Here is a 12993-nt window from a genome sequence, read left to right on the forward strand (position 1 = left end):
ATGCTTTTCATGTATCAATTCAGTTTTAATCTTAACAATTGAATGAGGTAAGTACATATATATATATATATATACACACATATATATATAGTTTGTTTGGTTTTTTTTTGGAGACAGGGTCTTGCTCTGTTACCCAGGCTGGAGTGCAGTGGCATGAATTTGGCTCGCCGAAGCACTGCAGTCTTGACTTCCTGGGCTCAGTTGATCCTCCCACTTCAGTCCCTTGAGTAGCTGGGACAACAGGCCTGCACCACCATGCCCAGCTAATTTTTTTTAATTTTTGTAGAGACTTGGTCTTCATATATTGCCCAGGCTTGTCTCAAACTCCTGGGCTCAAGCAATCCTCCTGCCTCAGCCTCCCAAAGTGCTGGGATTACATGCATGAGCCACCACACCTGGCCCAGGTACCTTTATCAACTCCATTTCACAGATAAGGAGAATGAGTTCAAACAGAGGTTAAATAACTTGCCCTGGGTTACAAAACGAAGAAGCAAAACCTGGATCCAAAGCCATGTAGTTTGGCTCCAAACAAAATTTATTCTAAGCTTAGTGAGAAACTTAGTTTAAGCTTATGCTACTATGTATTAGTTTTTCAAATCCTAGCCCAGTTTCAAATGCCAAAGAACGAACTTTATTTATTTATTTATTTAGAGACGGAGTTTCGCTCTTGTTGCCCAGGCTGGAGTGCAATGGCACAATCTTGGCTCACCGTAACCTCCGCCTCCCGGGTTCAAGCGATTCTCTCACCTCAGCCTCCCGAGCAGCTGGGATTACAGGCATGCACCACCATGTCCAGCTAATTTTGTATTTTTAGTAGAGATGGGGTTTCTCCATGTTGGTCAGGCTGGTCTTGAACTCCTGACCTCAGGTGATCTGCCTGCCCCGGCGTCCCAAAGTGCTGGGATGACAGGCGTGAGCCACCACGCCCGGCCAAAGAGATAACTTTATGAACTTCCTCTGGCTTCCCACTAGCCCTCCCTTCAGACTCTAGGTAGGGCCTTCTGGCCCCACCTGCAGGCTCAGAATCCCTCCTTGCTTTGAGAATAATCTTCTTCCAAGACAGGGAAAACTTAAATCTCAATAGGTCAGAGGATTTAGCACCCAAGCAACTATTCCTCTAGTCACATTCAACTTTGGCTTCTATTTTCAGTAAATGTCCTCCTGCTCTAGTTGGAAACTGAAATTCTCTCGCCAATGCCTCAGTTGTAGTGACTGAGCAGGGCCTTGATAACCTTACTTCTTAGTTTTGTCAGTATTCCAAAAGATTAAATCTGAATCTGGAATACATAGCTGGAGCCAGTCCACTGCCAGAACTTTTAACACTAACTGCCTGATCCCCATTCATCTCCTCATTCCAATGAGCTCTGCATCTGGTTAGATGTTGATGAGACTGCCTGCCTCCAACTTTACAGATACCCTGGCCTCCTAAAGGAGTTAAATCTCCTTTACTTATATGCAGCTAGGCCTGCCCCAAAGAATGCGTCCCCTACTAGTCCAGTGCCCAGGCCCAAGGCTGCTTTGGCTAGGGCTACCAAGCTCTGAAGGAGGAATGGGCCACAGCAAACTGGACAAATACAAAACGTGCACAGAAGTAATTCTAGCTGCACGGCCTAGAAGGAAAAATGGGTTGGATCAATAGAGCTTAAAGATCAAAACACTACCCATTTCCTAAACCAGTCACCTTGACAGGGATTCTTACCAAGAGAGTTATCTCCATTTTACCTTAACAACTGTAGCAGGAGAGATCCCAAAAGGAGACCAGGGGTCTACAGCTTCCAATTTCATGTTTACAGAGAATGTATGAATGCCAATAACTTGTTTGTCCTGAAATGCAGACACCAAAAGGGGATGAAAACATAATATCTGTATCAATCTTACACTCACATGTAGCTGTGATTAACAGAAATGTCCAGCTCTGGTAAATCCTATAGTTTTCTTCTTTTTTTTAAATGTGCAAAACTATCCAATATAATTTTCTACTCTGGAAAAAACTATCCAGGAAAAAACAAAAACACAGAAAGTGCTTCTACTCTCTACATTCAAAGACAAGGAATATCTGGAGAAAAAAACAAATTTATTTTATCAGTTAAGACTATGTAGTTAAGGGTAGAAAAGAAAAGGTTCAAACTACTTTAGGAGAACTTGGGGAGAAAATCTAGACAACTGTTAGAAGAAAACAAGGATGATCATCAGTCCAGCCTTAACACACCCTCCTCCTTCAGAGACCATGGCATTCTTACCGACTGCAGGGGCTACTTTACACTTTCACCTCCTGCGTTGCTTTACTCTATTGTAAGGGGAGCAATACCGATCTATCACATGTTTTGTTTTTACCTTAAATAAGTAAGATGGTAATGGCTCTTCCTCTTCCTCTTTCACTTTGGCCAAAATCTCTTGCCACTCAGCTTCATTTTTTAGATGTCTGATGGCTTTAATAAAACATGACAACATGCTTTAGATGATGAGAAATTTATACTTTTTACCTGTCCTGAAAGCATTCACATAAACAAAAACAAGTCACTTTCCACTGGAACTAGAAAAGGGTTCAAGCCCACTTATATCCCTTTACGTTCAAAGAACTTGCACCTTAACTTCAGTACTTTGCTCTATGCAGAGCCTGGACACCTTGGCTTTATGAAAATACCTACAGTAAGATCATAATGATTGTTGTAATCCATAAAATTGTAATATAACGTCCAAATTGGGGCACATAATAATAAATGCAAATTGATTTAAACAGTAACTCTAGAAATACCAATATTATTGGTATTTCTTTTAATCAACAATTTGCTGTGACCCAATTTTCTATGTACCTAGCTAAATGCTCCCTAGATAATTTTTTATTTTATCTTGGTCAAGGGTCAGTATGGGTTGGCACAGTAGTCTATGAGGTATATCAATATGTGTGGTAAATTATAAAAGCAATAAAAAGAAAAGAAAAGTAGGCACTTGGCCAGGTACGGTGTCTCACGCCTGTAATCCCAGCATTACGGGAGGCTGAAGTGGGCGGATCACTTGAGGTCAAGAGCTCGAGACCAGACTGGCCAACATGGTGAAACCCCATCTCTACTAAAAATACAAAAATTAGCCGGGTGTGGTGGCATGTGCCTGTAATCCTAGCTACTGGGGAGGCTGAGGCACAAGAATCGCTTGAACCCGGGAGGCGGAGGTTGCAGTGAGCTGAGATCATGACACTGCACTACAGCCTGGGTAACAGAGCAAGACTCTGTCTCAAAAAACAAAACAAAACAAAACAAAAACCAAAAGCAGAACAACAACAAAAAAGAAAAATAGGCACTTAATTTAACAACTCCAGAAAAATAGGCACTTAATTTAACAACTCCATATAAACTGTTTTGTAATAGCTCTATTATGAGAACAAAGGTTTTCATCATATGCAGAATATATTTTTTCAGCCTCATAGATATTAATAACATAGCATGTTAATGTCACAGAAGAAAAATGTCCTATTACTCTTCACCTGAAGGGGGCTGAAGCTCATATCCCTGTTGAGCAGCCCAACCAACGTGATGAAGAAATGGATCCAAGTAATACAACCAATGTTCATAATTGTCAGAACTTTCAAGTCCTTCATAACGTAGCTTCAGCCTTCCTCCAATGTTTTCTACTACAGTAACAATCCAAGTGCTTAAAGAGTCCTGGAAAGCTTGACATTCTAGTCTGGATCCTGGAGCAATGAGATCTAAAGGATTCCTCCCATTACGGAGCTGTAGGATTAAAAAGTAAAACAACCCAGTAAGAGAAATTAACATAATATTTTTGAAAAGCCAACTTATAAATGATCTCAAACCAGCCTTTGTATTTTTTACCCATTCAAAAGCCAGTGACACTAAATTGTCTATCATCATACAAGCCTCTTACAGTATTATTTCTAGGAGATATGAAAATGTTTATCTTAAAGAAAATCTACCTATAATGCAGTAAAATTACTCTAACACATCTCTATCTCTAGGACTATGTTATGTAGTTTCATTTAGTAAGAATTTTTAAAATATCATCATTCCTCATCTATTATAAAACAAATATGGTCCAGGCATGGTGGCTCACACCTGTAATCCCAGTACTTTGGGAAGCTGAGGTGGGCAGATCACTTGAGGTCAGGAGTTCGAGACCAGCCTGGCCAACACGGTGAAACCCCGTCTCTACTAAAAATACAAAAATTAGTCGGGCATGGTGGTAGGCACCTGTAGTCCCAGCTACTTGGGAGGCTGAGGCAGAAGAATCACTTGAACCCAGGAGGCAGAGGTTATGGTGAGCCAAGATCATGCCACTGCACTCTAGCCTAGGCAACAGAGCAAGATTTTGTCTTTATAAAAAATTTAAAAATTTAAAAAAAGCAAATATCAAAATACCATCATCATCATTAAAGAAAAAAATCAAACAAAAGTCAAAGTCAAAGTCACCTGTAATCCCACCTCAAAGAAAGAACCACAAGAAACACTTTGGCATACCCTCTTTTTCTCCATACAAGTCAATATCCACCTCTGCCAGTCTGTCTGTTCCTATTTTTTGAAAAATGGAAACACTGTATACTGTTTCTTAATTTGTTCTTCACTTAGTACATCATAGGTATCTTTCTATAATAGCACATATAACTCTTCCTCATGTTTTATAGTATTTTATGATATTTTACATTGTAAATGGGCAATAATTTATCCAGTTACCTACAGATAGTATTTCAGTTGTTTCTGGTTTTTTATTGATGTCACAACAATGTTCAAATGAACAGAGTAAAAGCTTTTGATTACAGTGATGGAAAGGAAAAGTTTAACTCTCACTATCTAGAAGTATATTAAAAACTACAATAAAGAAAAGAAATTCATTATCAAGTTATCACTTAACCATTTCTAATACACAACCTTACATTTTTTTCCTAGTAAAAACTCTGTGACACTTACATATCCAGATATGCAAAGGGACATATGAAAAAGTGGAGGAAAAGATTTAGAGCTAAAAGTCAGCATGGCAGAGTCATGGTCAAAAAAGAGTAGAATAGTTTATCAATTCATCCATTCATTAAAATGTTACTGAGTTTTTAGTATGTATAAGGCCCTGGCTAAGCATAAATAAATGAGTCAGAGTATAAAAAATAAAAACCAGTTTGAAATAAGAGTATTCACCAATCAAAATTTAAAAGGGAATGTGAATGGATGATAGAAGTAAATGTAACCATAAAACTCTTAGAAAATACAGGAGTAAATCTTCTTGACCTTGGGTTAAGCAAAGCCTTCTTAGATATGATACCAAAAGCACAAGCAACAAAAGAAAAAAAGATAATCTGGATTATATCAAAATAAAAAATGTTTATGCTGCAAACAATAAAAAGACAAACCATAGAATGGGAAAACATATTTTCAATATTTTGAAATGCATGTATATTTTGAATGCATAATACATTCAACTCAATAATAAAAAGACAACCCAATTTAAAAATGGGCAAAGAAATGTCTCCAAAAAGGATACAGAAATGGCCCATAAGCACAAAAAAACATACTCAACATCAACAGTCATTACAGAAATGTAAATCAAAATGAGATGCCACTTCATACCCACTTAGTCAGCTATAATAAAAAAGATAACAAGTGTTGGCAAGGATGTAGAGGGATGGGAACCTTCATACATTGCATTTCACATATGCCACAAATAATTTTACCAGTATGACAGAAAGTGACAAGATATAACTTAGAAATGTCATAACCAATAAATCCATTTCACAAAATCAAGAGATCTATATTCACTAACAAGCTTAAAGGCCACACTAATTTAAAAGGACTGCTGAAAAGCAGGTGGAAGGCAGAAGTGCAATAGATCCAATGTGTTCCAAGCAAAAAAAAAAAAAAAAGGGTGGGTTGGGGGGACTCCAAGTCACCTGGTGTGGGAGTTACAAATGTCCACCCTCAAGCAGAATCGACCCCTGCTCAGTTTCAGAGTGAAAGCCCTCAGAAGGTCCTATTTTCCAACTGTATAAAAGAATCTGGGAAATTAGATTTTTTATGTGTTAGCAACTAATTCAGAAAATATTTAGGCACTAAGCAAGCCACCAGTTTGCAACCTCTGAGGGTAAGTTTAAACTTCCCAATATCTATGCCTATGTCTCTAATAATAACGTTTATTTGCTTCAGAGTGGTAAATAAGCAACCGATTTTAAGATTCTTTGAAAGATCAGATGGGTTTTCCACGCTGATGTGGCATGTAGTAATACTCACGCCCTCTAGCAGCGGAACAGGAGGACTACATGCTCCTATCAGGGTCTGCCGCAGAAACTCATCCCAGTCAGATACTTTATCTCTGATGCCTAGATGAGGGAATAAATGACTGATTACTCAAAATGCCAGCCAACAGAATGCAGAGAAACTGAACCAGTGGAGATGGTTTAGAGGTATTTCACATTTTAAGATCTAAGAGTCCAACATACTGCTTGAGAGCTTGAAAAGATAAAACAAAATAAAACCAAAAATGCTTCTCTAGATGGAGCTACTTTCTGGTTAGTTTATTAAGAGTTGTATACAAAACAAAGAGAATAGTCCCAACTACCTATTCCTATAATTTTACCCAGAAGGTACCTTACTTTTTTATGATGGAAACTTTCAAACATACAAAAAGAAAAATGATCTAATGAATCCTAAGTGCCCTGGCGTCAACAACTGTCACCTCATGGCCAATCTGTTTCATCTAAACCAGGATTTACAAGCTACAACTCGAGGGCTTAATCCAGCCTGCTGTCTGTTTTTGTTAATAAAGTTTTACTGGAACATGGCCATACCCATTTGTTTACATATTGTCTGTGGCTGCTTTCACACTACAAAGGTAGGGTTTTAGCAGCTTTGACAGAGATTGTATGACTAGTAAAGCCTAAAATATTTACTATCTTGCCCTTTACAGATAATTTGCCAATGCCTGGCTTATACCCTCACACTCCACCCATGCCCAACCAAGGATCAGTTAGAAGACAATTCCAGATAGCATATAATTTCATCCATATATATATTTTAGTACATATTTCTAAAAGAAAATATTTTCTTACAAAACCACAATAACATCATACCTTTAAAAAATTAACAATAATTCCTTAATATCAAATATCCAGTCTATGTTCAAACTTCCCCAATTGTCTCATAAACAGTTTTGTCAATTTGTTTGATTACATCAGGACCCAAGTGAGATGCACGCATTGCAAATGTCTCCTTGATTTCTTTTCATCAGTAGGTTTCTTCTCCTTCCTCCCCTCCCTTGCCCCTACTCTCTCTTTTTTTACTCCACATTTATTGAGACCTGGCCTTTGTTCTCTATGGAGTTTTTTAGAGTGCGACTTCATTGGTTACGCCCCTGTGGTGACAAGTTGTTCTACTGTTCCCTGTATTTGCCATAAATCAGTATTTAGAGCTAGAAGCTTGATCAAATTCAGGTTAGACTTTGCGGGGTGGTGAGGGTGAAAGAATACTTCACAAGTGGAATAAGTTATACCCTTCCCTCAAGAGCATGAAGAGGCACATATGGTCTGGCTGTCTCTCCCTTTGTGACATTAGCAGCTTTTAACGGTTACTACATAGATGCACTGATTCATTACGGGCTCAATGGTGATATTCTAATTGTATTATTCCTTCTTCATTTACTAACCAAAGAACTTCCATAAAGAAAAATTTCTCTACATCAACTATTTGATTACGCTGAGGTAGAGTTCATAGAAAGAAGGCTTTCTTTGAACATATACTTGATTGCCTTTACTCTTTCTCTATATTTACCACCCTTTAAAATAAACAGTTGATTGGCAGGCATCTTCCAAGAGTGGCTAATGAGGGTTTTGTTTCAAAATTTCACTATAAAGTCATACATTAAAACAAATACATTTCAAGCCATTACAGCTGTTGTCCTTACTGATACTCTATCTTCAACCAGAGGCAGTCTCTTCAGGTTGGCTCCTGAGACCTTTTGGCATGACACTAGTAAAGAGCCACTGATAACTTTTTTGCTTTTTGGTACGACAAGATGTTCCAGGATCATCTAGGAAATTGCCTGACCTAGTGCAGGACTCAGCTACTTCTGCAAGAAGCCCCAGTTTATTTCCATGGAAATGGTATTTAGAGACCTGGGCATGCTCATTGTCACTGGGTTAGTGTTTCTCGGCCTTTTCAGTGTCTAGAGTTAATGCATTTCTTCTTCTTCTTACATCACAATACTTCCAATACAAATTCAGAAAGATAGTGCTTTCATTTAACTCATCCATCTAAGCTCTATTTCCTTTCTATAACGCTGAAAATCCTAGTTCTCAATTACACATTTCTTTTTTTTTTGAGACAGAGTCTTGCTCTGTCCCAGGTTCACGCCATTCTCCTGCCTCAGCCTCCCGAGTAGCTGGGACTACAGGCGCCCGCCACCATGCTTGGCTAATTGTTTGTATTTTTAGCAGAGACGGGGTTTCACCATGTTAGCCAGGATGGTCTCGATCTCCTGACCTTGTGATCCACCTGCCTCAGCCTCCCAAAGTGCTGGGATTACAGGTGTGAGCCACCATGCCCGGCCACACATTTCATTCTTTATTTGCTTTTGCCTACCATATACAAACAACTATTTCAAAGTAACAACATCAAGTCTACCACCAACAGTAGGATTACTAAAAATAGGTTAAGATTTTTTCTTTGCATTTTTTTTTGTTATTGTTGTCCTTAGAATATATATCCCTAACTGGGGACATACTTTCATATTTTACTGTATTTTTAAGTCACTGAAATAGCTCCTCTTTGTGGGGTTATCCCACAAGCTCCATATACAGTTAGGTTTCCTTGATTTTGCTTTTGATTTTTAGGAATTGCTTTCTAAACATTTAATTTTGCTTTCTAGTTGCATAAAATATTTACAAGGTTCAAAAGTCAAATCTACAAAATAAAATAAGGTACATTCATAAAATTTACCTTCTATTCCTATCTCCTTCATTCTTTTCCCTTCTTTCCCCATAGGTAACTTTTTTCTAAATGATTCATTCTTTTTTTTTTTTTTTTTTTTGAGACGGAGTCTTGCTCTGTCGCCCAGGCTGGAGTGCAGTGGCACGATCTCGGCTCACTGCAACCTCCGCCTCCCGGGTCCAAGTGGTTCTTCTACCTCAGCCTCCTGAGTAGCTGGGATTACTGGCACACACCACTACGGTCGGCTAATTTTTGTATTTTTCGTAGAGATGGGGTTTCACCATGTTGGCCAGGATGGTCTTGATCTCCTAACCTTGTGATCCACCCGCCTCGGCCTCCCAAAGTGCTGGGATTACAGGAGTGAGCCACCGCGCCTGGCCAACGATTTACTCTTTTATTTTGAAAAAAATAAGTTCACATACACACATTTGTATCATCATATCCTTGAGCTCTCCTCCTCCTCAAGTCTGTACACATTTTTCTTTTTTTCATACAATAACATATCCTGAGCCCACTCCTTGGTTGTATGCAGACCCTCCTCCTTTTTATTGCTGTCTATAGCTGCTTTTCTTACAAAGTATCCTTTGTCAGCTATCAAGACTGACAGCTGGTTTCTTTTCTACTGGCAGTTGCCTGTACATCTTTGTCCTTTTATTTTTACTTTTTCGTAGTCTCTCTGCTTAGGTATGTCTCCTATACAGAGGACAAGAGTGGATTTTGCTTTATGAGGCAATCTGAATTTATTTGTTTACTTCTAATAAAAGAGTATGCCCAGTAACACTTATTGATATTATTAATATGCATGGCCTAAATTTCATATTGTTAAATGTTATATACTTCGTGTATATGTAGTTTTTTTTACTATGTGATCTATCCTGTTTACACATATAGTTTCTCTTTCTAAGTCTCTTTCGTCATATAGAAAGGTTCTTATTTTTGTTCTACGGATTACCTTTATATAACACTTTTAGTCCTCTCTATTTTTGGACTACTTTCTATTTTGTTGTTGTTGTTTCTATAAACAATACTGAAGTTAGCTATAAGCCCTTTGTTTTCTCTCCTTCAGCGTCTCATTTCAGGTAATATCGTTTTACTCCCAGTTAACACTTAAATAGTTATATTACATGGCAATAAAGCTTTTTTTTTTTTTTTAAGACAATGAGTGGGCTTATACAACTATTCACGTTTTCCCCATTCTTGTCCCATATTTTTTATAGTAATAACGTAACTACATTTTCAGAGCATACAGCTATTATATACCACAGTGTCTCCCTTACAACCATCATTTAGTTTAAGTTCTATAGCTATATATATATTTAATGTTTCACTACCATTTCCCATGCTAATGTTACCTCATTAATTTGCTCAGCTGAAGCTCATTCCCTAGTGGACTCCTTAGGAAGGGCTCATGGGAACAATATTACTTAGTTCTTACCTGTTCGTAACAGTTTGCATATAGCCTTTAGATCTGAAGTTCAGTTTGGCTAGATATAAAATCCCTGTCTCATATTTTCTCTTTCATTACATTTCTTAAATACATTACATTCCATTGTCTTTTGACATAAACCATTGTTAATAACTCTGATGAAAATCTTGTTTTCTTTCCTCTATAAGAAACTTGGTCTTTCTCCTAAATAGCTGTGGTATTATTTTTTGCTTTAAAGTTCAATACTTTCATTAGAACAATTTTGATGTAGCTGCCCTCATTTGATTTTCCTACATACATAGTAATCCCTTTCAGTATGTATTACAAGGCCTCTTTTATTTCTGTAAGGTTTACCTGAATTATGGTCCAGCATGGTAGCCGGACTACACCTGTAATCCCAGCACTTTAGGAAGCTCAGGCGGGCAGATCACTTGAGGTCAGGAATTTGAGACCAGCCTGGCCAACATGGTGAAACCCCCTCTCAACTAAAAATATAAAAATTAGCTGGGCATGGTGGCATGTACCTGTAGTCCCAGCTACTCAGGAGGCTGAGGCAGGAGAACTGCTTGAACCTGGGAGGCAGAGGTTGTAGTGGGCCGAGATCGTGCCACTGTACTCCAGCCTGGGTGACAAAGAGTGACACTCTGTCTCAAAAAATAAATAAATAAATGTTTACCTAAATTATAGTTTATAGTATTTTATTGTTTCATTGCTTCAGTTTTCTTCTTCAAGGACTTCTACTGCAGGTATGTTAAATCATTTTTACCTAGCTGTATAAGGTGTTTCTCAAGTCCTTTTTATTTCTTTGTTTGGTTTTTATTTTAAAATTTCTTTCCTTTTTTTCATCTGTTTTTCTTCAGATAGTATCCATGGTGCTGACTCATTCCTGTGCTCATTTTAACTAAGTCTTCATTTTCAATATTCTTTTATTTCCAGTTCTTGCCTAAGTTTTACTTTTTCTCTTTTCAAATCTTCCCTTTTTTAATCCTTTCATTTCTGAATGTTTATAAATTTTATTTATAATTTTTTTCACTGTTTCTACTATTGTTGCTACTTTTTTGTTACCTTATTTTGAAATGTTTTTATCTGACACAATGTTCACCTCTTCTGTGGTTGTTTCTACTCTTTTTTCCACTGTAATAATCTTGTATGAGATTCAACTGAAATCCTTTTCTGTTGTTCACATTTAAACGAGATGCATTTTCCTACATACGTTAGGATGAGATGGTAGGCCAGGTGGCTTCATGTCTCTAGAGCTCTCTCTTCTATTGTTACTCACAAAGTAAAAAACCTTCACAAAGGAGAAGCCCACAGACATCCCAGGACCCTAACACTCAGATCTTCGTTTCCAAATACCATTCTTCACTAAAAGAAAAGACTTCTTGGGGAAATGGCTGATTTCAGGGCTGAGACAGCAAAATGCTTCTTGAGCCAAAAAATAAGAAACTGCTTAAAGAAAAATAAGGACATATTAAAAGGATACAGTAGCCCGCTTGAAGGGGTAACCACTCACCCAATCTAGGACAGTTTCAGGATCAAAAGAAATATAAAGTAAAGGATTATAACCCATTAAATAAGATCAGAATCATGAGTCTTCACTGATAAACATACCTACATATACACATACATACATAAATGGAGGAAAGGGGGAAGCTCTTTCTATAGTATAGTAGAAAGCCAATTAAGAAATGTAGAAGAAATTTTTTAAAACACCATTTGGTAATTATTGAAAAAATAATTGTTTCAGATAAAATTTATAAATGGATACTAAGAATAGTGGGTTAAAGTGTGAAGAGTAATGGGATATTTTCATAATCTCCAAGTATCTTCCAACAAGACACTAACTAAAAAGCAAAAAATAATACCTTCACGATGAAAAAACTTGGCATATATGAACCTAATCAAGTGATGGAAGTTAATTTTACCTGTAATAAGGCAAATCAATAGCATGTATCTTCTGATATCATGCACTGGAAGGGCACAGCTTTTGCATTTTTCCTACCAAAAGTGAACAACCTGAATGTAAGGAAGCATCAGACAAACCCAAATTGTGGGAAATCTGACAGAATGACTGGCCTGTACTCTTCAAAAATGTCAAGTTCAAAAAAGAAAAACAATGGTTAAGAAAACGAGAGAGACATGACAACTAAATGCAATGTGATTCTAGACAGGAATCTTGGACCAGGAAAAGAAATACAGCATAATGAACATTATTGGGACCAGGATAGAATGAACATTGGGAAAACTGGCCTGTAACTTTCAAAATATCAAAGTCATGAAAGACGAAAAACCCTGAGGAACTGTTCCAGATTATAGGAAACTTATGAGACATGACAACTGAATGTAACACATGATCTGGGATTTTTCTTTAATTAAAAAAGAGTTATTGGCCAGGCGCGGTGGCTCACGCCTGTAATCCCAGCACTTTGGGAGGCAGAAGCGGGCAGATCACCTGAGGTCAGGGGTTCAAGACCAGCCTGGCCAACATGGCAAAATCCCGTCTCTACTAAAATGCAAAAAATTAGCTGGGTGTGGTGGCGGGTGCCTGTAATCCCAGCTACTTGGGAGGCTGAGGGAGGAGAATTGCTTGAACCCAGGAGGTGGAGGCTGCAGTGAGCTGAGATTGCGCCATTGCACTCCAGCCTG

The 12993-nt window shown here is 37.9% G+C and overlaps 1 protein-coding gene across 6 annotated transcripts in view; it reads right to left on the reverse strand.

Moving 5' to 3' along the window:
* Nucleotides 1-12993, reverse strand: part of SFMBT1 (Scm like with four mbt domains 1) — a 145695-nt gene that overhangs the window by 23894 nt on the left and 108808 nt on the right. For all 6 annotated transcript variants that reach the window (XM_009445643.5, XM_016941278.4, XM_054681989.2 and 3 more), the window contains 4 exons: nucleotides 6228-6316; nucleotides 3482-3728; nucleotides 2335-2429; nucleotides 1723-1824 (listed from right to left, as the gene is read on the reverse strand). In XM_009445643.5, coding sequence (XP_009443918.1) covers nucleotides 1723-1824; nucleotides 2335-2429; nucleotides 3482-3728; nucleotides 6228-6316 — 533 coding nt within the window. The remainder of the gene's footprint in view (nucleotides 1-1722; nucleotides 1825-2334; nucleotides 2430-3481; nucleotides 3729-6227; nucleotides 6317-12993) is intronic.

The sequence above is a fragment of the Pan troglodytes genome, chromosome 2 (genome assembly GCF_028858775.2).
Source record: "Pan troglodytes isolate AG18354 chromosome 2, NHGRI_mPanTro3-v2.0_pri, whole genome shotgun sequence".
Lineage (NCBI taxonomy): Eukaryota > Metazoa > Chordata > Mammalia > Primates > Hominidae > Pan > Pan troglodytes.